The 22,805-nt window shown below is 46.1% G+C and overlaps 1 protein-coding gene across 1 annotated transcript; it reads left to right on the top strand.

Moving 5' to 3' along the window:
* The first annotated feature begins 3,533 nt into the window (after positions 1-3,533).
* Positions 3,534-22,406, top strand: LOC131395931 (liver carboxylesterase 1-like). Its single transcript, XM_058527705.1, has 8 exons — positions 3,534-3,585; positions 6,508-6,712; positions 10,129-10,273; positions 13,259-13,392; positions 16,170-16,323; positions 17,848-17,952; positions 19,800-19,904; positions 22,269-22,406. The coding sequence occupies exons 1-8, from the start codon at positions 3,534-3,536 to the stop codon at positions 22,404-22,406; spliced, it is 1,038 nt and encodes a 345-aa protein (XP_058383688.1).
* The last annotated feature ends 399 nt before the right edge of the window (positions 22,407-22,805 follow it).

Below are 22,805 nucleotides of genomic sequence, written 5' to 3'. Positions count from 1 at the left end.
GTCAACTGCCACTGAAACTAGAAGAGCTGGATGGCTTACAGCTAATGTGACGCAGGGAGATTGTACACGATAAGTGAAACTGAGGTCTGGCTTTAGGCTTCATGGACTCCAGCCTCACCCGTCACTTCTGCAGAGTCATCAAGAGCCAGGAAGGGGCTTCCAGGCTGCAGCCAGACACGGCGAGGTCAGGGAGTGGCTGCCTCTGTTTGTGGAATTGGTTGGTGTCACAAGTGGGTGTGTGATTGAACAGTGGAATTGGGAGATTAATTTATCCCTGCCCTTTATATTGTGCTAAGTCAGCATCCTACTGGCTTCGTAGGCTATGTGCCAGAGAGAAATTCATCCCTGCCTTTTATATTGTGCTAAGTCAGCATGCTAAAGTCCTCATAGGCTAAGAGTCAAGGCTGTGTTCCCAGGTTGCAAAGGCCAGTTGGCCAGGGTAAAAGGCAAGATCATTATGTCTTAACAGGTGTGCGTATGCGTGTGTGTGCGTGTGTTTGTGTGTGGTGTGCTAAGTGATTAGAAATAGCCTTGTCTGCTCATAAGACCACCCAGATTGTCCCACGTGCATAGAGATAGGGGTGCTCTTCATTAGGGTGGTCTTTATGACCCGTGTTTCTTTCCTGGATAAAAGGGAGGACCCCCAGGCCAGGGCAATCTCTGCAGAAGCAATCACCTCTGGGTACCAAGACTAATGCTGTCACAAAGTCCTCACCTCACCACAGGGCTCCCCCTCACCAGCCTGACACAGTATCAAGAATTATTGCAAATGAGCACCCTTCTTTGAATTTTGGGACTCCAGAAGCTTTTCTAGGATTGTCATGTGTTTTATGGCTGCTGGTTGCCCTGTTTTGCCTGATGTCAATATTGGTCTGGCCTGGACAAGGGCAGGCTTGCCAATGACACTGGGAAAACAGTGTGAGCATGGAGAAGGCATAGCTGCCTCTTTACTGCGCTGGCCTGGAGACAACCCTGCTTCACATCCGCCCCCACTGCATTGACAAGAACGGATCTCATGACTCCAGTTAATGTGAGGGGGCGTGGGGCATGCATCCCTGGCTGGGCAGCACCTCCTCAGTGAGAAGTCCGCACAGGGAGAGGGGATCATGAAGTGTGAGCCATCAGCAAGCCCTCCACCACCTGGTCACTACCTCTCCCAGGAGCCCCAGCACCCCTGTTTCCAACCATCCTTCCAGGCAGCCTGAGGACCCAGGAGGGGTCAGCAGGAAGGTGTGGCACTTTGAAGGGGCCAATGTGGAGGAGACTCCAGAAGAGAGAGGCTACATGAGCTCACCCACAGGGGAACCAAGCATGTGCTTATGGCACCAACAAAGTCAGTTTGTCAAAAACTTTTTAACACCACAGCAGAGTGGTTGAGAGTATGGGCTGTAATTTCATGCAGCTTTTGTTCAATCCTCAGCTCTTCCTCATACTTGGTGTGTGACTGTGGGCCAGTTCCTGGACCACGCTGAGCCCCGGGAGATAATGGTATCAACTCACGGGTCGTTTTGACAACTAAGTGAGATCCTGCAAACAAAACACTCAGCACAGTGTTCGCCACACAGTGAACTTTCAATAAATTTTTGTCAAATGAATGTCTGAATGGATAAAAGTGGAAAATACAAAGATGTATAAACACTCACAATATTATAGCCAGGAATTGGCTATTGTGATACTAATTATATGTATAACCTTCCAGAATTTCTCCTATGCAAATAAAGTTATATATTTTTACTAAAGTGGGATATTATACATGCCTAGATTTTTTAAAAAAACATTATTTTATTTAAATATAATTCACATACCATAAAATTCACCTTTTTAATGTACAATTCAGTGGTATTAGTATATTCTCAAAGTTGTGTAACCATCACCACTATCTAATCCCAGAAGATTTCCATCACTCCAAAAAGAAACCTCATGCCAATTAACACTCACTCCTCCTTCTCTTTTGCCCTAGCCTCTAGCAACCTCTAATCTACTTTCTGTCTCTATGAATTTCCTTATTAGGGACATTTCTTATAAATCAAATCGCACAGTATGTGACCTTTTGTTTTTGGCTTCTTTCATTGGCATAACATTTTCAAGGTTCATTGATGTTGTAACGTATATCCATACTTCATTTATTTCTATGGCTGAATAATATTTCCTTGTATGGATAGATCACATTTTATTTGTTCATTCCTCAGTTGATGGACATTTGGGTTGTTTCCACTTTTGGTTATTATGAATAATGCTACTATTTGTGTGCAAGTGTTTTTATGGACATGTTTTCAATTATCTTGGGTGAATACCTAGGAGTGGAAACATTGGGAAATATGATAACTCTGTGTTTAATTTTTGAGGAACTGTGAAACTTTTTCCCAAAGCAGCTGTAACTATTTTATAACCTGTTCTTTTTTCCCCTTAACATTGGTTATGACTGTCTTTCCTTGTCAATAAATAGAGATGTGCATCACTACTTTGAGTGAATGCATAGTATTTCCTTAGCCTGCTGTATCTGTATATTTAACGAATTCCCTGTTGTTGGACATTTAATGGTTTGTGCAACAGGCTTTGAGCATCTTCCTCGTGTCTCAAGCAAGTAAGGGACACTTTCCCAGGTGTACTCAGAGCAGTTTGTATCCCTCTATTTTGGTATTTTTATATTGCACTGCAAATCACACCCCCCCACACACACCCTATCTGTTTTATCTACTCCACAGTGAGCTCCTTGAGGAGATGGAACGTCTTGAATTCATCTTTGTATATACAACACCCAGCGTAGTGCCAGGCATTTGGTAAATTTTGGAGAATGAATGAATAAATGGAATAAAGAATAAAAGGAAAGATGGATGGATGGTTAGAGCCAGGGACTATGGAGCGCTGGAGTTCATTACTGTGAGAACATTCTATCCCAAGATTCCTATCTGGAAAAGTAGTGAGTTCCCTGACCCTGGAGGTGTGCGACAGGAGGCTGACTCAATTGGCAGTTAATTTATGCATCAGAAGGAAGACTGGATGAAATTTAAGATGCTTCCATACTTGGCAACATAGAGCTCTATGAAATAGAAGCCCAGGGAAGGTGAGAGATTTGTCCTCAGTTCCCCAGCTGCAGCTGTGGGGCTGGGAGTTGGTCTAAAAGTTTTTATGCTTATTCTAAGAACCCCAGACCAAAGCCTCCTGCTGCCAAAAGGCATCTGTTGCTTGTGCCTGCCTTTGGGAAGCTCACAGCACTATGGTTAGAGTCTAGGAAGGGAGAAACCCTTATGTAACAAGTTGTGTGACCAATCTGTGGCTATCTGTAACTGGAGACTTCAGGACAGGCTGTTCAGATAAAAGAGGGTAAACTCTGGGCAGGGGTGACTTTGAGGCTCCAAAAAAGTCCAGAGCCAACTTTGGAAGGGAGAGAGCTTTTCTGCCTGATTAGGCTATCAACAACAGGAGCAGGTGCTGAGGGGCGGGGCGAGCTGGGGCTCTGGAGGGCTCTGGACTGCACAGCCCCTATAAGCAGCATGGGGACCTGCAGGCCCAGGAGCTGCCGTCCTTCCACGATGTGGCTCTTCGCTCTGGTCCTGGTCTCCCTGGCCACTTCCAAGTCTTGGGGTGAGTCCTTCTGAAATACAAATAGCAGGGCACATTGGAAATCCTTGTCTGGGGACAAGGTGGAGGAGATGCGTATAGGACAAAGACACGACAGGTCCGGTTCAGCCGTAGCTTCCCCCCCAGACTTGGATCTCAGAGGCTCCCAAGCCCTGGGTCTGACAGAGATGTAATGGAGGGTAAACACCCCAAAACCTTGGCTGCCCGCACACTCACAGGAGGGCAACCACCTAACCTCGTGCCTCCAGATGAGGACTTTGGAGAGCTCAGTTTATTTTCCCCTTGATTATTAGTGCAGATATGGCCAAATCATGGAGTGTGGCTTAAAAAATATTAACATCAACTCTGGGGCCAGAGTGCACAGGTTCGAATCTCATCTCAGCACTTACTAGCTGTGTATCCTTAGGCAAGGTACTTCACATTTCTGTGCCTCAGTTTCCCCCTTTAAAATGCGGTAGACAACAGTGCCTACCTCACTAGGCTGTTGTGAGAAAGAAATGGGTTGTTGTTTCTAAAGCTCATAGTTCCTGGTGTAGAGAGAGTGCAAAATAAAGATTCATAAATAAGGGGTTGTTTGAAATTATAATGTATTAATAGAAATTTGGGTAATGGTAAGACCGACAGACCAGGAGCTGAATGCCACTGAAAAGATAGTCTGTTACTCATAGTTCCCAAGGGGATGAGTCACGTCACCACCATAGTGGGCCACAGGGGGAAGCACTTGGGGGTCAGGATACAGAGGGAGGAGGAGGAATTGTGAGCGAGAGTCTTTATCATGATTACTGGAGGGAGGAAGGGGTGAGGCAGGATAAGTAGGTTTAGAGTAGGCAAACTGAACAATTTCAATGGGCTCTGGGGCCTCGGGGCTGTCTGCAGTTGTCAGGTACCTGGTCCTGTGTGATTAGGGCAGGAGCCTGATAAAGAAGGTGGTTGGGGTATGGGTTGTGGCATGCTGGAAGGACAAGCTGATTCCCAACTCTAGGAATGGCTGCCTCTGGGAGGGACAGTCCCTCCAGGGTCAGCAAGGCCCTGGATGTCAAAGCATCGAACACAGACACTAAGGACATGGTTAATACAAGGGTGCAACAGGGAACCTCAGAATGCATGTGTGCCATTTGATGGATGGAGAAACTGAGGTTCAGACAGGGAAATGGCCTTGTCCAAGGTCAGCTGGAAAATCATGCTCTTGGACTCTCTCTGTGACTCCTGAGTCCAGAGCAAGTGCTCTGGCCACCAGTGTCCTGACAGCCCAGGCCCATCTGGAGTCTATCTTCTTTCTGGTGGTATGGCACCATGAGAGGCCTGGAACTGAGTGTAAGGGCAGAGTAAGAATAAAATTAGAGATTAGAGGGGGGATCACTCCTTTACTAATGGTCCCCCTTTAGCAAGGCCATCACATTTCATCTTCAGAAAGTCCATACTGGCTTCCTCCATTTCCTCAGCTTCCTCATCTGTAAAATGGGCATATGGATACCTACCTAGCAAAGCTTTTGTAAAGATTAATTAAACTGAGCTGAAATGCACATCTGGCACAAAGGAAGTGCTCAGTATATAATCATGACCTATTACATACGTGGTAACTGCTGCTCTTACCATTATTGCTGATGCCTCTCACCCATCACCCACGTTCTCACCCTTAACAATCTGGCTCCTGTCCACTTCATCTCTCTTGAAGGTTAGCATTCGATATTCTTCTATAAGAACAAATCTGAGTTATTCTTTCTGCTCTAGCCAGACACTTTGAAGGAGAGTTGACCTTTTGTCTACATCTAAAGGAGACCAACTGGGAAGATGGGAGGCTAGACATCATTTCCTATGAGGAATACTTAAACAAACTGAGGACACACAATAGAAGACCTGAGGGATGGGCACGATCAAGTGTCTGAAAGGCCAACTGCCCCACGACAGCTCAGGATGGTCCCACAGCAGGTAGAACCAGGGCTGATGGGGAAGCTGCAGGGAGGTGAGTTTCAGCTCAGTGAGGAAGCACTGTCTGCTCCACAAGAACGGAACAGAGAGGAAGCTGACCCCCTGTCTCTCCCCCTCTGGACAACCTTGCTCAGAGCCACCAGAAGAACTCTCTTCAAGCTGATTGTGTCACTCTCCTGCACTCCAGGACTGTTCCCTGCTGCTCATTTACCCGCTAAATAAAGCCTAAACGCTTAGCCTGGCATTCGAGGTCCTCCCAGACATGAACCACTCTCAGCCCAGGATTCTTTTCCCCTCCCCACAGACTCCCTCTGGCTCAAATGGTCCATCACTCTTCCTCGGGCAGGCCTTGCATTTTGCTGTCTCAGAGCCTCCGCACATTCTCTTCTCTGCTTTATACCTTTATGCCCCCTCTTCCGTCTCCCCTTGCTCAGTCCTCCTCCTGCTGCAAGTTCCCACTCCAAGGTCACGGCCTCCATGATGCCACCAATCAGAAGGCCTCGGTTCCTCTTCTAACTCCTGTAGGACCTTACTGGTGCCTCTCTCAGGACACTGACCACTCTCTTCCCAGCAGGAGGGTCAGGTATGTATGTGGCTCATTCTCCCTACAAGGTTCAGAGCTTCTGAGAAGAGGGGCCACCTCTTATTCACCCTCCCATCCAGTATGCAGCTCAGCACCAGGATCCTAGTGGATAATTGTTTCCAGAGGCTCCTGAGAGTGGAAACCCAGTGTCTGTTCACTCCCAGCAGCTCTCTTTCTTGCTTTTACATTTACTTGGTGTTGTTTTACCTCCAATTCCACTTTGCTCCTTAAGATAGCCCGATGAGTTAGGAAGGACAGTTAACTTCATCTCTCTTTTACATAAGAAGAAACTGAGGATTAGAGAGTTGTGGTCACTCATTCAAGGTCACATGCTGAAAGTGGGAGACTCATCTGGAATCCAGGTCAAACCTTCCATCCCTGATGTGTCCTCATTTCCTCTCCATGTCCAGCAGGGCTCCCATCCTTGCCGCCTGTTGTGGACACCGTGCAGGGCAAGGTCCTGGGGAAGTATGTCAGCCTAGAAGGAATTGCACAGCCTGTGGCCATTTTCCTTGGAGTCCCTTTTGCCAAGCCCCCTCTTGGACCCCTGAGGTTTGCTCCGCCGCAGCCTGCAGACCCATGGCACTTCGTGAAGAACACCACCTCCTACCCTCCTATGTAAGCCGGGGGATGGCTTTGGCAACTTTCAGTGGGACATTTGCCTCAAAGTGATGCAGGAAGGAGCCCAGACAATCCTCTGAGTGGCTTATAATTTATTCTGGAATCTTCCAGATACTGTAGATCCTTAGAGACATTCCAGAACTCTCACAGCATTCTAGAGCCCTTTATTCAGCATATAGTTATTGAGCACTTACTGTGTGCCAGCCATATTCTAGGTTCCTGGGATCCATTAATGAACAGAACAAAGATCACATCTTCATGGGTCTTGCATTCTAGGAGAAGAGACAGATAATAAACAATATGCAAATTAATAAATGAATTATTTAGTATGTTAGAGTATGATAAGTGCTTTGGAAAAAAATAAAAATGTGAGCAAGTGCAAAGGATCAGAAGTAGTGTTTCTGTTTATTTTCCTGTCTGTACTTTGCCATAGTTGGCCAGTGGGGTGAACCAGGCAGTGTGTGGGTGGGGAGTGCTTTGGGGTGTTGGCCAGGCAAGTTCTCAACTCCCAGGTGTGTCTAGCCACATAGTCACGAGCAGAGCAATGTTGTTGCATCTCAGTCACTCTAGACAAATTGGGCAAAGAAGTCCCCCAGCCTCACCCCAGGGCACCCAGATGCCTGCATGCATCCATTCAGACTTTATTCATTTTAGCAAGGCATTTCTAGTAATTTCCAGGGTCCTGCCTCTTGCCTCCTTTTCTTTTTTTTCCTCTTCTCTACTCTTCTCCCCTTGCTTTCTTCCTTCCTTAAAAGTAATATTCATTGTTTTTATTTTCTGACGCAAATGTAATACATACTTAATACAGAAAAGTGAGGAAGTACAGGTAAGAAAAGATAAGAAAATGAAAATTGTATATGATTTCACCTCCTGGAGAAAACTGCTGCTCATATTTTAGATTCTATTTAGTCTTTTATCTGTTGCATATTTTCTCCCTTAAAAATATAACTATGTAAGAATCTGCACACAATTCCAATATGTGTTGTTTTTTTCCACACCAGCAAGCCATTCTCAGACACCAGCTGGGTGTCCTATAATTCAACTTAATTCTGACACTATTTAAGAAGAGGTGGTATCAGATACCACAGTTTAAGGGATCAGTCCCACAATACTGCCCTCTGCTTCTGATGCCAATTCCAAGTCCACGTTGCACTTTTGACTAACTGGCTATAAATCAGAAGTTCCCATGACCCACTCCAAGCCATTAATTTGCTAGAGTGACTCATAGAACTCAGGAAACTAGTTTACTCACTAGATGGCCAGTTTATTACAAAGAATATTAAAGGGTTCGAATCAACAGCAGATGAAGAGATACATATGGCGAGGTCCTGAAGAAAGGAACTCTGTTCTTGTGGAGTTTGGGGCCTGGCACCGTGGCACATGGAAGTGTTCTGGTTCACCAACCTGGAAGCTCTCTGAACCCCGTCCTCTACTTTTTTTATGGAGGTTTCATTATACAGGCATGATTGATTAAATCATCGACCATTGACCATTGATTCAAGCTCCAGCCCCTCTCTCTTCCCCAGACGTCAGCGGGGAGGGACTGAAAGTTCCAACCCTCTAATCACTGGTTAGTTCTCCTGGGAGCAAGCCCCTTTCCTCAGGTGCAGTCCAAAAGTCACTTCATTAATATAACATAAGACGTCTTCATAGCTCTCAACACAGGAAATTCCAATATTTCAGGAGCTCTGTGCCGGAAACTGGACAAAAAACAAATATATATTTCTTATTATAAATCACAATATCCCATCACACTGTACAATTGTTTGGATACCTGCTTTGCTCATTTATCAGTACATCATGAACATCATTCTATGTCATTAAATATCACAGCCTGATATTTAATAGCTGCATTACCTTGGGTATTGAATCATAATTTATTTACCTAATCTGTTATTTGTGCTCATTAAGTTGTTCCAGATGTTTTGGATAATATACGTAACTCTCTAATGAAAATCCTGTAGGTAAATCTTTATGCACAAACATGAATATTTTTGGATAAGTTCCAATAAATGACTTTTATGAGTCCAAGAATATGCACCTTTTGTTAAATTTCCCTCCAGAAATGTCCCAACTACACTCATTCCATTAATATATGAAAACCTCCATTCACGGCACTTTCGGCAATGTTTGGGATCATTAAATTTTTTTTGGCAAATGGATAGGCAAAATAATCATCATCATCATCATAATTATGTATATAATTTTGCTATTTATTCTCAATTATTTGAATACTAATGTTGTTCCCTTTTTTGACATTTGAATTTCTTATTTTATGAATATTATGCCCCTTGTTCTTGGTGATCTGGGCAAAGTTCCCACAGGATAGAAATCAGGAAGTCCTGACTCCTGATTTTGCAGGCTCTGACTCTGCCGCTTGACAGCTGTGCCATCCAAGCACCTTTGTGGCTCAGTTTCCTCATCTACACTCTGGAGGCAGTGATGCCTGCCTTCTGGGTACATTGACATTCACAAAATGTTGCTTATAACATCCTTGGAAACATAAGCGCTCCACAGTATGGATCTTTCTGGCTGTGTGAAGGAAGGAGTTCTAACTTCTCTTTGCCTTAATTTTCTTGTCTATAAAATCTGAAGAATAATAGAACCTATGTCATGGGGCTGATTTGAGGATTAAATGAGTTAATACACAAAGAGTACAACACCTGGCATGCTGGGAGGACTCAGTAAATGTTGCCAATTATAATCTCCGTTGGATCTTTAAGATCGGTTATTAGGGCAAGCATTAGTGCTTGTGGGGGATGGGTGATGATAGAGTCTTAGTATGTTAGGGCTGCAGACTCCTGATAGAAATCACTCCCTCACCTAGATCTAGCAGATTAAGGCCAAGAGCAGGGAAGGAATTCAACCAAAGTCACCCAGCGTCTTAATGGCTGAGGCAGGACTAGAACACAGTTCTTTTAATGCTGCCCTACAAATGTTTCACCCTTACTTGTTGTATGACTTAAATGTCTGCCATTTGAGTGACTTCTCATGCTTTATGTAACTCTCCCATGGACTAGGATGGTTTACCTGGTGAGAACATCTTCACCCTGCAGCCCACCGTAAAAAGCCCAGAGGAGAGCCAGACTGTGTCCAGGGCATGCAGGAAATGGTCATCCCCCAGGTGTATATGCAGCCTCCCCTCTTGACCCTGGGCATCCCCCAATATCTGGGTTGGGACAGGTGCCAGGCCTCCTAGCTGTAGACAGTCCTGGAAGACCTTAGTGAGCCCCAGGGCCTCCCTCACAGATCCTGAGATAGTCTCCTGCCCATTCCAGTGTCTCCAGTCTGGTAAGAACAACTCTATTACAGGCCTAACCTCCCCAGTCCAAGACCCCACTTGACAGCAGGAGACACCTCCTTGCTTATATCTGATTGAGCTTCAGGAGTTCTTCGTTTCCATCCCTTCCCAGGTGCTCCCAAGATGCAGTAATGGGGCAGGAATTCTCAGACTACCTTACCAACGGAAGGGAGAACATTCCTCTCAAGTTTTCTGAAGACTGTCTGTACCTAAACATTTACACTCCTGCTGACTTGACGAAGAAAAGCAGGCTGCCGGTAAGCAGTGGGAACCACTGGTCAAGGCTGGTGAGTTCCAGCCTCCAGGATCTTCTGGTGGAGACTGGAAGAGGATGAAGGCAGTTTGGGGTGGGGACACACCAGCCGTGGCTGTTTCAGGGGCCCCAGGGCTTTCTTTACCCTCCACAGCCAGACCACGTGACCACAGGAAACTGCAGGGGATGAAAACTTTCCTCTTCTTCCTTACTAAGTTCTTTGACAGACCTAATAACTAAATTGACATAAGACAGATTAACAGGAGAAAAACAAATTTAATTTCGTACATACAGGAGCTTATAAAAATTTGAACATCAAAGAAGCAACCAAAGCAAGCAGCATTTATCCATTTTAAACAAAGACAGGATTATTCGTGAAGATCTGACAAAGCAAAGGGCTTTGGGTTGGGGTAAGAAGTTAAAGAGGAAGTAACAAAGGTTGTTTATACAGCCTTCTCGGCCTTAAATTCCCTATCTCTGGTGATAAGGATGCCTTTTACCCTCCTGGTGCAGGGAGGGTACCCTTCACATGGGAGATTTCTTTCCTACTTTTGAAGGGAAAAAAGCAGTTAGAATGTGCTTCTTACACTCACTCTTTCCTAAGTAGCTTTCTTAAGTAAGTTTATTTCAAAATAATCAGTATACTAAAATGGCATATTTTGGGGTGGCATGTTCTGCTCCCCTTCAACCTCAGTTTCCCTAGTGACAGACATGGGATCTATTGGAGAGTTTGCTGCACATCTGTAATGTACCTTTCAGTTTTTCCAAGTTGTCTTACACTAATAGAAGAAGAAGAATGATTACTCTTGGATGATACATTAAGAATGTGATACAGAGAGCAGCTAAGACATATCCAATAACGTTAGAACTAGAAAGAACTTAGAGATAAGCCAACAACCCAACCCTTCTTTTACTGAGGCCCAGAGAGGGAAGGCAGGGTCACACATAGAGTTGACAGGAGAAGAGCATGAGTCTTCTGACATTCAACCAGTGTTATTTGACACAGCCTAGGAAATCGAGCCTGTGTGTGGCCTGTCCTCAGCACACTAAGATCCCTCTCTGAGGTGTCCTGTGAGGGAAGTGTGAGGGAAGAACGTGAGTCAATCCAAGAAGCACTTTCCTTTTGCCTTTGGCCAACTATCTGGGACTTTGTTGTAGCTAAATTCCCTCCCTAATTGTCTTTGGCAGGGGCTGACGACACAGTGAGTCAGAATTTCCTAAATAAAGGGAGGCCCAGAGATGGGGCAGGCTTCCAGACAAGGCTGGAGGGTGAGAAGGGTCTGCTGGAAAATGAGGGGTCCTGGAGTGGAGAAGGGAGGGGTGTGAACACCCAGCCATCTCCCAGGACACATCTGGCATGGTGCCCAGGAGTGGAGGAGGTGTCTGTGAACCTGTATCTAGAAGCATCACTGCACATGCTTGGCCCAAATGGGTGGAGACAAAAGTTGACTCATTCATTCATTCATTCGTTCATTCATTCATTCTTCTGTTATGTACTCAGTGCCCCCATATACATGGCTAGACCTTAGGGTTAGGAGAAAGGAGGAACATAAAACCATTACTATACAGCCCCTGCTTTCAAGGATTTTATCATCTGGGCTGCACAGACAGAGACTAACTTCAGCAGATCACTACCGACTGGACCTTGGCTCAGCTTTCTCTCAGAGATGACTCACATTCAGTCCCTCCACCCGGAGGTTGGCAGGGATCAGAGGTGTGGGAGGAATAGGAGCTCTGGCAACCTGGAGGCAAGAGACTTCTGCCTATGGTCACAGGTTCTGGAATTATAGCATCTCCTTTTAAATCCTGGTTCTGCCTTTTACTAGCTAAGACACCTGGTTCTGTTTTTTCAAAACAAGAATAATCGCATATGAGTATTCATGATGAATATCAAGCCTTATCTCAGTACCTGGCGAGGTACACAAAGTAGTACTCGGGACACGTTAGTTAGAGTTGAAGGGAAGATCTTACTCCTTCCCTAACAGCTGACCTACTGCACTGTGGCCGTTGGCTGTAGTGTGCTGGGTGGCTCAACATGTGGACTCTGGAGCCAGACTGCCTAGGTTCAAGTCCTGGCCCCACCACTTATTAGCTGTGTGACCTCAGTCAGGCTAAGTTCATCAGTTTTACTGTCTGTTAAATGGAACAGTAGTAGTCCCTACTTCATGGATGGTTTATTTTTCAATGCTTAGAACAGTACTGGGCACATAGTTTGTGTTACGAGTTTTTTTAATTAACAAAATTATTACAGTATTATTATTTCAGCTACTCTCACTTCCTTGCTATGTGAATTCTTTAAATGCAAGAACCCTGAGTCATGAATTGTTGTGTGCCACTCATCCTTGATTGCGATCACAGTCCTTGGCACATAGTAGGTTCTCAGATCATGTTAGTCAAATGATTGAGGACTTCTTGGAGGAGATGGCTTTTAGGCTGGGCTTTAGAGGATGGGTGGGATTGGGAATGCAGAGGAGGCAGAGGGAAGGCATATTAAGAAAACATACCACTAGAGGGATATGAGCTTCTTTAGATAATCATTCATGCATGAGAGAAATTTAATTCACTGAATAAGAGGTAACTAACATGAAGCTGAAATACAAGGGTGGTGGCATGCAGAATATGATGAGCTGGGTGAGGGGTCCACGCAAGAGGATGATGAGAGTGTTAGCAAGGAGATGGCACCCTTCACCTTAAATGTGCCCATGATGGTGTTCTCAGCATGTAGAGTCCTCGTTAGAGGTGACACTGAGGCTTGGGGGACAGGCAAGGGCAACAAGGATGCATTGAGTGGGGTGGTGGCCTGAGTCCCAGCTGGGAGAGTGGGAGAGGAGAGCGACTACCTTCACCAACTTTGCTGGGGAGTGGTGAACTTTGGGTAATGGCCTCCTTGAGGCATCGGTAAGAGATAGGTGACCAAACCAGACAACCTCTTGAGGTCCTCCTCAGCTCTGCTTCTTATAACCAGTATTGTTGCTTCCTCCCTGTCCAGGTGATGGTGTGGATCCATGGAGGTGGTCTGGTGCTGGGCGGAGCATCAACATACGATGGGCTCGTTCTCTCTGCCCATGAAAACGTGGTGGTGGTGACCATTCAGTACCGCCTGGGCATCTGGGGATTCTTTAGGTAAGATATTGGACTCCCCTCACTGCACACTGGCCCCCAAATCAAGGATGCTAGGACCTCACTCTTGTCATGTCTGCCCTCAAGGGGATCTTTGCTAAGTTCCGTAGTAAGGCACCCAAGTCCCTTCATAATTGGGCTCCATCTACCTTCTCATTTCCCAGCCACACTGGTCCACTGCTTCTGAGCTTTTGCATGTGCTGTCCCTTCTGCGTAGAATGCCTATTCTACCTGACAAACTTTTATTCATCCTGTGAGGCCCAACCCAAATGTTTGCTATTGGAGCCATTGATTTGATTCTGATTCCTAGAGACCATGATCAGCAGAGCAGAACTCTGCCCGGTGTTTCTGTGCCATCCTCTCATCTTCTAGCCCCGTATCAGACAATACTCCACTGCTGTTCATAGGGTTTTCATGGCCAATTTTTTTGGACGTGGGTGGCCATGTCCTTCTTCCTAGTCTGTCTTGGTCTGGAAGCTCCATTGAATCCTGTCCACCATGAGTGACCCTGCTGGTATTTGAAACACTGGTGGCGTAGCTTTCAGCATCACAGCAACATGCAGCTACCACAGTATGAAAACCAAAAAATGAGTGGTATGTTTCCCTGATGGGGAAACAAACCTGAGCCATGACAGTGAGAGCACTGAATCTTAACCGCTAGACTGCCAGGGCTGGCTAACTCCAATGTTACCTTCTCTGAAATGCTCATCTCCTTTTCACTTGTGTTGCCTCAGCACATTGCAACCTCTAAAATGCCAGTTAGCATGCAGCGCAGCACTCAGAGGATTACACATCCTACCTGGTGGTAAAGTAAGGAAGGAGCAGATTCATGGTGGGATCTCAGTGAATGCTTTTGGGTGAAGAAATACGTGGCTGGAGCTGGGAGGTTGTTGTAGCATCTGTTCTCAAAGAACAGCCCTCCCAGGGATTGTCGGGTCCACTCATCTCTTTCCCTTCTGCATTTGGCATATGCATGAGTCAAGGCTAGAGTCTTCTCCATCAAGTCTCCGTGGAAACAGAACCTGGTTTCCTGCAGGACACAGTTACTATGAGCCTTTTCTGAATGCACCAGCCCCAGGACCTCTGACCCTGAGATGGCTGTTGGGTGGGCTGATGGAGGGGTGGGATACTTCCTGGAATTACCTATGGAGCTGGAGAAGGGTTAACCCAGGTGCATCATGACCCAGTATGTATTGCTTTCATTAAGACTGCTCATCACTTTCACCCATGGCCCATTTCTCTGCTCCCCATTACAGAAAAACTGATACATCTACGCTACCCGCTTCCTCTCCTCCCAATGTCTCCTGTACCAATGCTAGTCAGGTTTTCACCCCGACAATGTCACCAGTCTGTTCTGCTCGAGATCACCAATGACCAATTGAACCTCTTCGCCCAGTCTCGGCAAACATCCACACATGGTCGTGGCAGCATCCACAGACAATTGCTCACTTCTTTTTGAAATGCTCTCTTCTCTCCACTCCTGACGACCTCCTACCTCACAGACTGCTCCTTCTCAGCCCCTTCATTGGACCTTCCTCCTCCCTGTCCTCAGTCCTCTGAGTGTGTCTCCTTCTCCATCTCCACTGCTGCCTGCAGTGACATCAGGGGGCACTTTCATGGCTCCCTATTTTTAGCCCGAACTTCTCCTTTGAGACCCAGATGCACATCATTAACTACGTCCTTCTACCCCCTGAAGTCTCCACTGGACGTCTAAAGGGCACCTCACACTTCACAGGGACAAACTTAACCCTTGACTGCCACTGCCCCTCCCCCAAAACCCTCCAACTTTCCTCACAGTGCCCCTTGCTCAACTGTTGGCAGCTTCATCCTTCTAGTTGCTCAGGATCAAGGTCATGTGGTCAACCTTTACACTTCTCTTTTTCTCACACTCCACATTCAGTTGATCAGCAAATGCTCTGGCTCCACCTTTAAGATTCATTTAGAATTCAGTCATTTCTCACCTCCTCCCTTGCACCCACTCTAATCTAAGCCCTCTGTGTCTCTCTCCTGGATTATTGTAATAAGCTCCTACTTCTATAACCCTGCTACTTTTATACTCTGTCTGATGCATACAGTAGCCAGAGTGATCATTTACTATGTAAACGGATTCACGTCCTTCCCTTGCAGTGACTTCCCTTCTTACTGACAATGACGTCGACGTCCTCACCAAGGCCCACAGGGCCCTCTCTAGCTGTATGTCCTACACTCACACTTTGTTCACTGGACTCCGGGGTCTTTGTACTTTCTGTTTCTTCCACCTGGAATTCCCCTCTTTGGATATTTGCAAGGCTCTGTGCTCATTCACTCAGGTCTCTACTCAAATGCCACAGCCTCAAAGAGGCCTTCCCTGGTCATGTGATCTGAAATAGGATCCCACTGCCCCAACTCTGCCTTTTCGCTTTCCCAATTTTGTTTTTCCTGAAAGCACTTTCACTACATGACATTATATTCTATACTTATCTGTTTATTTGCTTATGATCTGTAGTGTGAGCTCTGTGTAGTCATAGATTTGCATGTCTTCTTCTCAGATGGGCTCCTGGCTCTTAGGACAGTGTTTGCACATGGTAGATGCTCAATAGATAGATGGGGATGAAGGACTGTAGAGCCCACAAAAGAACAATGCTGCAGGAGAGGAAGACAGGTGAAGACCCCTGTGTCAGGGCTGTGGAAGCCACACCTCATTCCAGAAGGCTCACCTAGAGCTCCCAGCCCCATCTATGGTCCTGTGAGCCCTGCAATGATGTCTCTGCTCCCGCCTCACCCTGTTCTCTTACTCACAGCACAGGGGACGAACACAGCCGGGGGAACTGGGGTCACTTGGACCAGGTGGCTGCACTGCACTGGGTCCAGGAGAACATTGCCAACTTTGGAGGGAACCCAGGCTCTGTGACCATCTTTGGACAGTCAGCGGGAGGTGAAAGTGTCTCTGTTCTTGTAAGTGTTCCTGGCCCTGGTGTGGTTTCTGATGGGACTCGTTAGAGACCAGCCAATCTAGCCATGGGCTCCTAGACCTGGATTCAAGGCTGACCCTTCTCTTCACAGCATCTGATGGTGGAGAGCTAATGGCCAATCTCTTCTTGGCTCCCAGGAAGCTCAGAACTCAGCTTAGCATCCTGGGGCCATAAGAAACTCCAGCTTCAGCTGCTACAATAGCCTTCCTCCTTTTCTCACTTGGTTGAGATCTCTCTCTCCTTCCTAATCATTTTGACATATAACTCACCTCACTTCTCTTGGGAAGTAGTGGTGGGTATAAGTTATGAATAAGAGGAGTCAACCATGAGATTTGGGCAGAGTGTCTTGCTTGGCTTGAAGCCAGATCTATATGTCAGTGGGACATGAGCACTAAGAGCAGGTCAGGGGCCTCCTCTGAGGTGGTCTGATGTCTCCTCCATGCCCAAGGGCAGCAGTCTGTGGAGTGAGGGATGGAGCTGGGCTGGGGGACTGGGTGGGAGGGAGGAGGGGTCAGAAGGTGGGACAGGGAGGGATGGGACAGGGGATATGGGACACAGACATGACCTGGGAGCCTGATATGGGGAATGGGGCTGAGGGAGACACTGAGGGAAGCAAAGATGGAAAACCAGATTAGAAGATGCTGGGAGCTGTGGGGAACCCTGCAGCTGCCTCACAGTTTAGTAGACGGTCAGACCTATTAGCGTACTTTTAAACAAATTATTGGCTCTGTAGTTGAATACTCAAAGGGAAATATTTTTATGTTTTATAAAGTGAATATAAAGGAAAAGTACAGGTAACCTCAGAGAAGAGAAAATTCATCCATAATCCCATTATCCAGAGATCCTCACCATGGACAGTTTGACATGTAGTTTTCTAGACTTTTTTCCTTGACTCACTCTATCTTCTGTCTACCTCTCTATCTATCTAGGAATTTTAAACAAAAAAGCCTTCCTTAACATCATAATACAACATAAATATTTCCCTAATCATTAAGTATTCTTCCATAATTTTATTTTTTAAAGTCACATAGCATACCACGGTAAGAATGAAAAATAACTTACTTACACAATATCATAATATTGAAACCTTGAATTATTTCCAATTTTTACTCTTGTAAGCAGCATGAGCATTCTTAAAAATCGTGTGTGCCACCATGATATTTTTTCTTAGGATACATTCTGAGTAATGGAAATACAGAATCAGAATTGTGCCTTTAAAGTGATGCTTGGAATAGCCAAGCATCTTTCAGATACTTTTGATTGTTATAATCCGCACATGCCACACACTTCCTGTCTGTCCCTCACTCTGTGCTCCTGGCTCCCTCCAGCTGACAGAGGTTTTCCTAGAGAAGCCAGGTCCCAAGGTCAGCCTGGGGCACAGGCCAGGCCAGGCAATGACCTGTCATGTCCACTGAGTCCCAGGGTCTCCAGGGGAATGGGCCAGGGCAGAGCTCTTGAAGATCCCTCCCCGTGAGCATAAACTGTCTTCCTCTCCATCCTCACTCAGATGTTATCTCCACTGGCCAAGAACCTCTTCCACCGTGCCATCTCTGAGAGTGGGGTGGCCCTCATTTCTTCTCTGGTCAAGAAGGACTCGAAGGCCGCAGCGCAGGTAGGTCTACACTGGACCACCCCTGCACTCTTTGCTCTGCTCTCTTGGAGTCTTCAGGGGCCTTTCTTGCTGTGGGATCCAACTGACATCCTCAAAGAATCACAGAAGTGAGAATGGCTGAGCAGGAAGGGCAAGGAGATCCCTCACTCAATCTCCCAGTTATCCAGCTGAGCAAACTGGGCAGAGAGTGGCAGCAGCTTGTCAAGGTCAGAGAGTGATCAGGGCAGAGCTGGGACTCAAGCTCATGATTCTGCACTGCCAGCGCAGGGCACTGTCCACTGACCACACTGCCCAAAGTGTGCCAAGGTGGGGGCCGTGCCAGACAGTGGGCAGTGGAGTGTTACCATGTGTTGTCTCTCTCAGAGTCTGAGTTCTGGTGAACCTGCTTGCAGCATATGGGCCGGGAATGGTCCCTCTCTGAGGGCCTGTGACTGAGAGTGGTTCCTGGAGAATTCATACACTCATTTACTCAACAAATAATTTTGATATAGCCAGACATCTAGCAACCTCCTGATGCTTCTTCTAATGGAGCAGACAGATTAATAATTACATAATCACATAAATTATAAATGTCAACTGTGACAAGAGCAATAAAGGCGAGGTACCTGATGTCATAACAGAATCCAAAAGTAGCAGTTAGTCCAGTGAGAAGGGGGAGGTTATCAGGAAAGGTTTCCTGAAAAAATTATCAAGGAGTTGAAGTCAGGGGTATGAATGGTAATTTACTTGGTGAGAAAAGAATATTCCAGGAAAAGGAAATAGCAGGTGCAAATGTCCGGCCTCAGGAGGAAGGATCTCAAGTGAGAGAGAATGAGAAAGGCTGATGTGGCCACCGCAGAAGGACCAGAGGGCACCTGGATTGAGCTGAGGATGGGGACATTGCAGAGGCCATGCTGCACAGAACCCTGTGAGGACTTTGTCTTTATCTAGAGACTGTTAGGAAGCCAAGGAAGAGTGAGCAACAGGCGGCTCTGCTGAGGAGCGCCCACTGGAGTCAGTGATATGGAGCGTTTTTGTAGGGCTGTGAGAGCTGGTTTCCTGGAGTGGTGGGGGCAGCAGCCAGACGGAAAGGAAAAGAAGACACCGGGAATTTTTAGAATTTTTGAGAATGTTTCACATAATTCTTTGGTTACAGACAACAGAAGCCCACTTGACCAGGCTTAAGTAGAGAAAGGGGAATTCATTTAAAGGAAACAGAGGTAGCGGAGATGGGGCTGGATTTTGCTATCAAACAGGAACAAGAAACTGGGAAAATGAAGTGTATCTAAGACTTATTATTGCTCTTTCTCTCTCACATTCTCCCATTCTTTCCCTCTCTCTCTCTTTCTCTCTCCTCTCTACTTCTCTACGTGCCTTTTTATTTATTCAGCAAACACGTACTGAGCATTGATTCTGTGTCAGACACTGTACTAGGCTCTGGGGAGCCCCACACACTCTCCGTGGCCCCACCATCATGGAGGCTGCCTTCTGTCCATCTGCGTCTTCTCTTCTGGTCCCATTTTATAAGGGGCTTGCCTGAAGCCAAATGGCTAGTAAGTGGATGAGCTGAGACTTGAAACCAGACAGTGTGATTCTGGGCTCCATGCTCTTGAGCCCCTCTCCATGCTGCCTCTCCTTAGATGCTCAGCTCTGAGATCACTGTGCCCATTTTAACAGAAATAAGGTAACAGAGACAGATCTTGTGTAACTGGCATGACTGGGACCAGGACCCAAACCTGCTGGTCTAGAGTATTTTCTGCCACCTCCTCTGCTGCCTTCAGAAATTAAGTTTGGGATGGAACACCTCTCTACTGACCGAGGGAAGGGACGTGGCTCTTTAATCCTGCTATCACCTCTGATCTCTGCAGAAAATTGCTGCCTTTGCTGGGTGTAAAACCACCACCTCAGCTGTCCTTGTTCACTGCTTGCGCCAGAAGACAGAGGGTGAGCTCCTGAAGACGTCACAGAAGATGGTAGGTCCATCCGTTCTTGTGGCCGCACAAGCCCCCTACTCTGTAAACTTGGCTCCAGGCTTCACCATTTCAGTTGTCCCCTTGCCCCAGAAAAACTACCTGGGGCAGTGTCTCACCTCTTAGGTGCAGTGTCAGCCTCTGGATCTGATGGGGAATTTCTTTTTTTCTTTTTTATTATGAAGTATCTCAAACCTTAGCAAGGCAAAGTATAACACAATGAACAATTGTGTAATAATTCCTCAGCTCTATCGAAACTTACTATTTTGCCATTCTTGTTTTCAGATATATTTTTAAGAAATTAAACATTACATATTCCCAGAAGTAACTACCATCCTGAATTTAGATGATGGGGATATTAACAAAGATTTTCAGGAATGTTGTCACAATTTATCGTGGCTCATTTAGAAACTATCTCAATTACAACCAAGTGGTGGCCCAGTTTTCTAGTTTTTCTGAGACTCTACTTCAGTTGTCATTCCAGGATAACTATACATCCACCCATTCATTGGTTCAACCAATAAACCATGCATTCACCCACCCTTTCATCACCTTATTACCATCTATCTATCCACCAATCCATCCAATTCATCTATACCCTTTCATCAATCTAATATCCAACCATCTGTAACTTTGTTTTGTCTATTATCAATCATCATGCATTATGCAGCCACCATATATTTTTACTCCATCATCCATCCTTCTAAAATCTATGATCCACCCATCACATACCTGCTAGGTCTTACCCATCTATCCACTTATCCATCCAATTCACTCATACTCCATGTGTCGCCCAAGTCGATCAATCCATCCATCCAAGCTAGGTATGTGGGGGGGCAGGTAATACAGAGGGTGATGCAAATGTGAATTGGATATAGTCCTTGCTCATAAGAAATTATTCAGGAGAAACACACCATATACTTCTTGAGTTAAGTGTGGTGAGAGTATAGAGAAGAGAAACATTCAATATAGTCAGTAGGGATGCTTCACAGAGGTGACATTTGAGGATTGATGGATGGCTATGGCAGTGGGTCATCACAAGGACAGACACCTAGAGAATACAGCATCTAGGGCCAATAAAAACCATTCCCTTTGTGGAGGAAGGGTGTGAATGTGAGCCCAGGAGTAGCCTGAGCCCCTGGACTCCCTGTCTGGACCCTGGGCTCCTGAACATACTCCTGGACACCAGGGAGAGGACGCTAGCATTGGCCTCTGCTCTATTTCCATGGGTTGACTCCAGTGTGGCCTTGGGGCTTGGATCTTGGTTTCTCTGGCTCAAATAAGGGAAGCAATATGTTCAAAGGAGCAAAACACAACTGTTTTCTGATGCCTGGAAAGATCCAAATTTATTTCAGCAATTCTCCATGTGGTTCAAGATGACCCAGGTTTAAGGCAAGAGTTGGTGACTTTGAGAAAACTGAGATTCTTCAGAGATTTTCTGAGACTATGTGGAAGTGTTTCCATGATTATCCATTCTCCCCAAAACAAACAGACACAAACACACAGACACTCACACACACAATATGCTCATCCCCACACACATACCCTTGGCTACAACCCATAAAAGAGGGACCCTTACTGATCACATGCTGTATGCTGGTCAGACCTGTTAACTACAGTGTAACCTTACAATCAGTACAATCTTGGTGAACACACAACAAAGAGAAGTGTAGGGTGGGGTGAATTTCGTGAGCTTGTATGAGTCAGGATTTTCTAACGCAAGATGAGAAAACTCGTGTCAAAGTGCCTTCAGCAAAAAAAGGAATGTGTTATAACAGAATTTTCAGGTAATTAACTGAAAACTAAACTACAGTTCAGGAGAATATGGCTTCAGGCACGGCTGAATCCAGATGCACATATGATACTATTAAAAATCTATCTCTATCCCTCAGCTTTTTACCCCTCAGTGTTGGCTTCACTCTCAGGCAGGTCTGTCCCCTGGGGAGGTTAAAGACAACTACAGCACTCTAGAACTACAGAGTTTTCTATCTACCTACTTAGAAACTCTCTTTCCCAATAATTCTAGCAAAGTTTTGGGACAAACACTATTGGACTGACGTGGGCATGTGCTCATCCCTGAACTAATCTCTGTGGTCAGGAAAACAGGCCACATACAGATGCCTGGATTCATGGAGTAAGAGGGAGGGGGAAGAGAGAGGTCCCCAAAAGGAAAATTAGGATGTTGTTACCTGGGGAACAAGAAGGGGAGATGGATGGAGGGCGGGGCAGGCACAAGCACAGACATCCTCTCCAGAGTTCCCCTCCCCGTCCTACACCCACACCCTGTGCTCAGGCCCAGGGGAGCCAGTGTCCAGCTTTTATCCCAGGAAGCCTTCTCACCCACATCCTCTGCCTTTGTCTTCACAGAAATTTTTCACTCTCGATTTACTTGGAGACCCCAGAGAGGTAAGGACCTTTGGTTTCTTGATTACAGTTTTATACCTTGACACCTTTAAGCTCCAGTTAAATATGAATGAAAGAAGTCCCCCTGTGCACTCAGAGTAACTCCCTGTGGTCATCTTGCTGAGGCCCAGAGAGGGGAGATGTAGGACTGCAACTCATTCCCCTGACTCCCAGGGCAGTGCTCCCAGTCCTCAACTCTGTTCTCTCAGTCCAGCCTACCCTCTTCTTGTTTATAATTCCTGCTCCCAAAAATGCCATCTTAGAGACAGTTATACTAGAAATCTCCACTATGGGGAGGTAGAGACAACTGGATAATGGGTTTCTTCAGGAGCCTTCATTGAGGAGCCCAGATCTTCTCCTGGAGGCTGCAGGGTTGATTGGCTGTACAAACTGCACTGTCTGCAGGGCTGTCAGGAAGGGAGCCCAGAATCTCAGTCCTGAGGACAGCAACGTCCTTGCAGCCACGCAGGAAACTCCAGTGACATCCTCTCCATCTCCTTC

The sequence above is a fragment of the Diceros bicornis genome, chromosome 32 (genome assembly GCF_020826845.1).
Source record: "Diceros bicornis minor isolate mBicDic1 chromosome 32, mDicBic1.mat.cur, whole genome shotgun sequence".
Lineage (NCBI taxonomy): Eukaryota > Metazoa > Chordata > Mammalia > Perissodactyla > Rhinocerotidae > Diceros > Diceros bicornis.
This window is presented reverse-complemented; position numbering and strand designations above follow the sequence as displayed.

What these genes read in the sequence shown, in the direction of transcription:
- LOC131395931 (XM_058527705.1), top strand. Translation starts at nt 3,534, where the DNA reads ATGTGGCTCTTCGCTCTGGTCCTGGTCTCCCTGGCCACTTCCAAGTCT. An exon ending in GGCCACTTCCAAGTCTTGGG is followed by an intron (nt 3,586 to 6,507) that starts GTGAGTCCTTCT and finishes CATGTCCAGCAG; the next exon opens with GGCTCCCATCCTTGCCGCCT. An exon ending in ACCACCTCCTACCCTCCTAT is followed by an intron (nt 6,713 to 10,128) that starts GTAAGCCGGGGG and finishes ATCCCTTCCCAG; the next exon opens with GTGCTCCCAAGATGCAGTAA.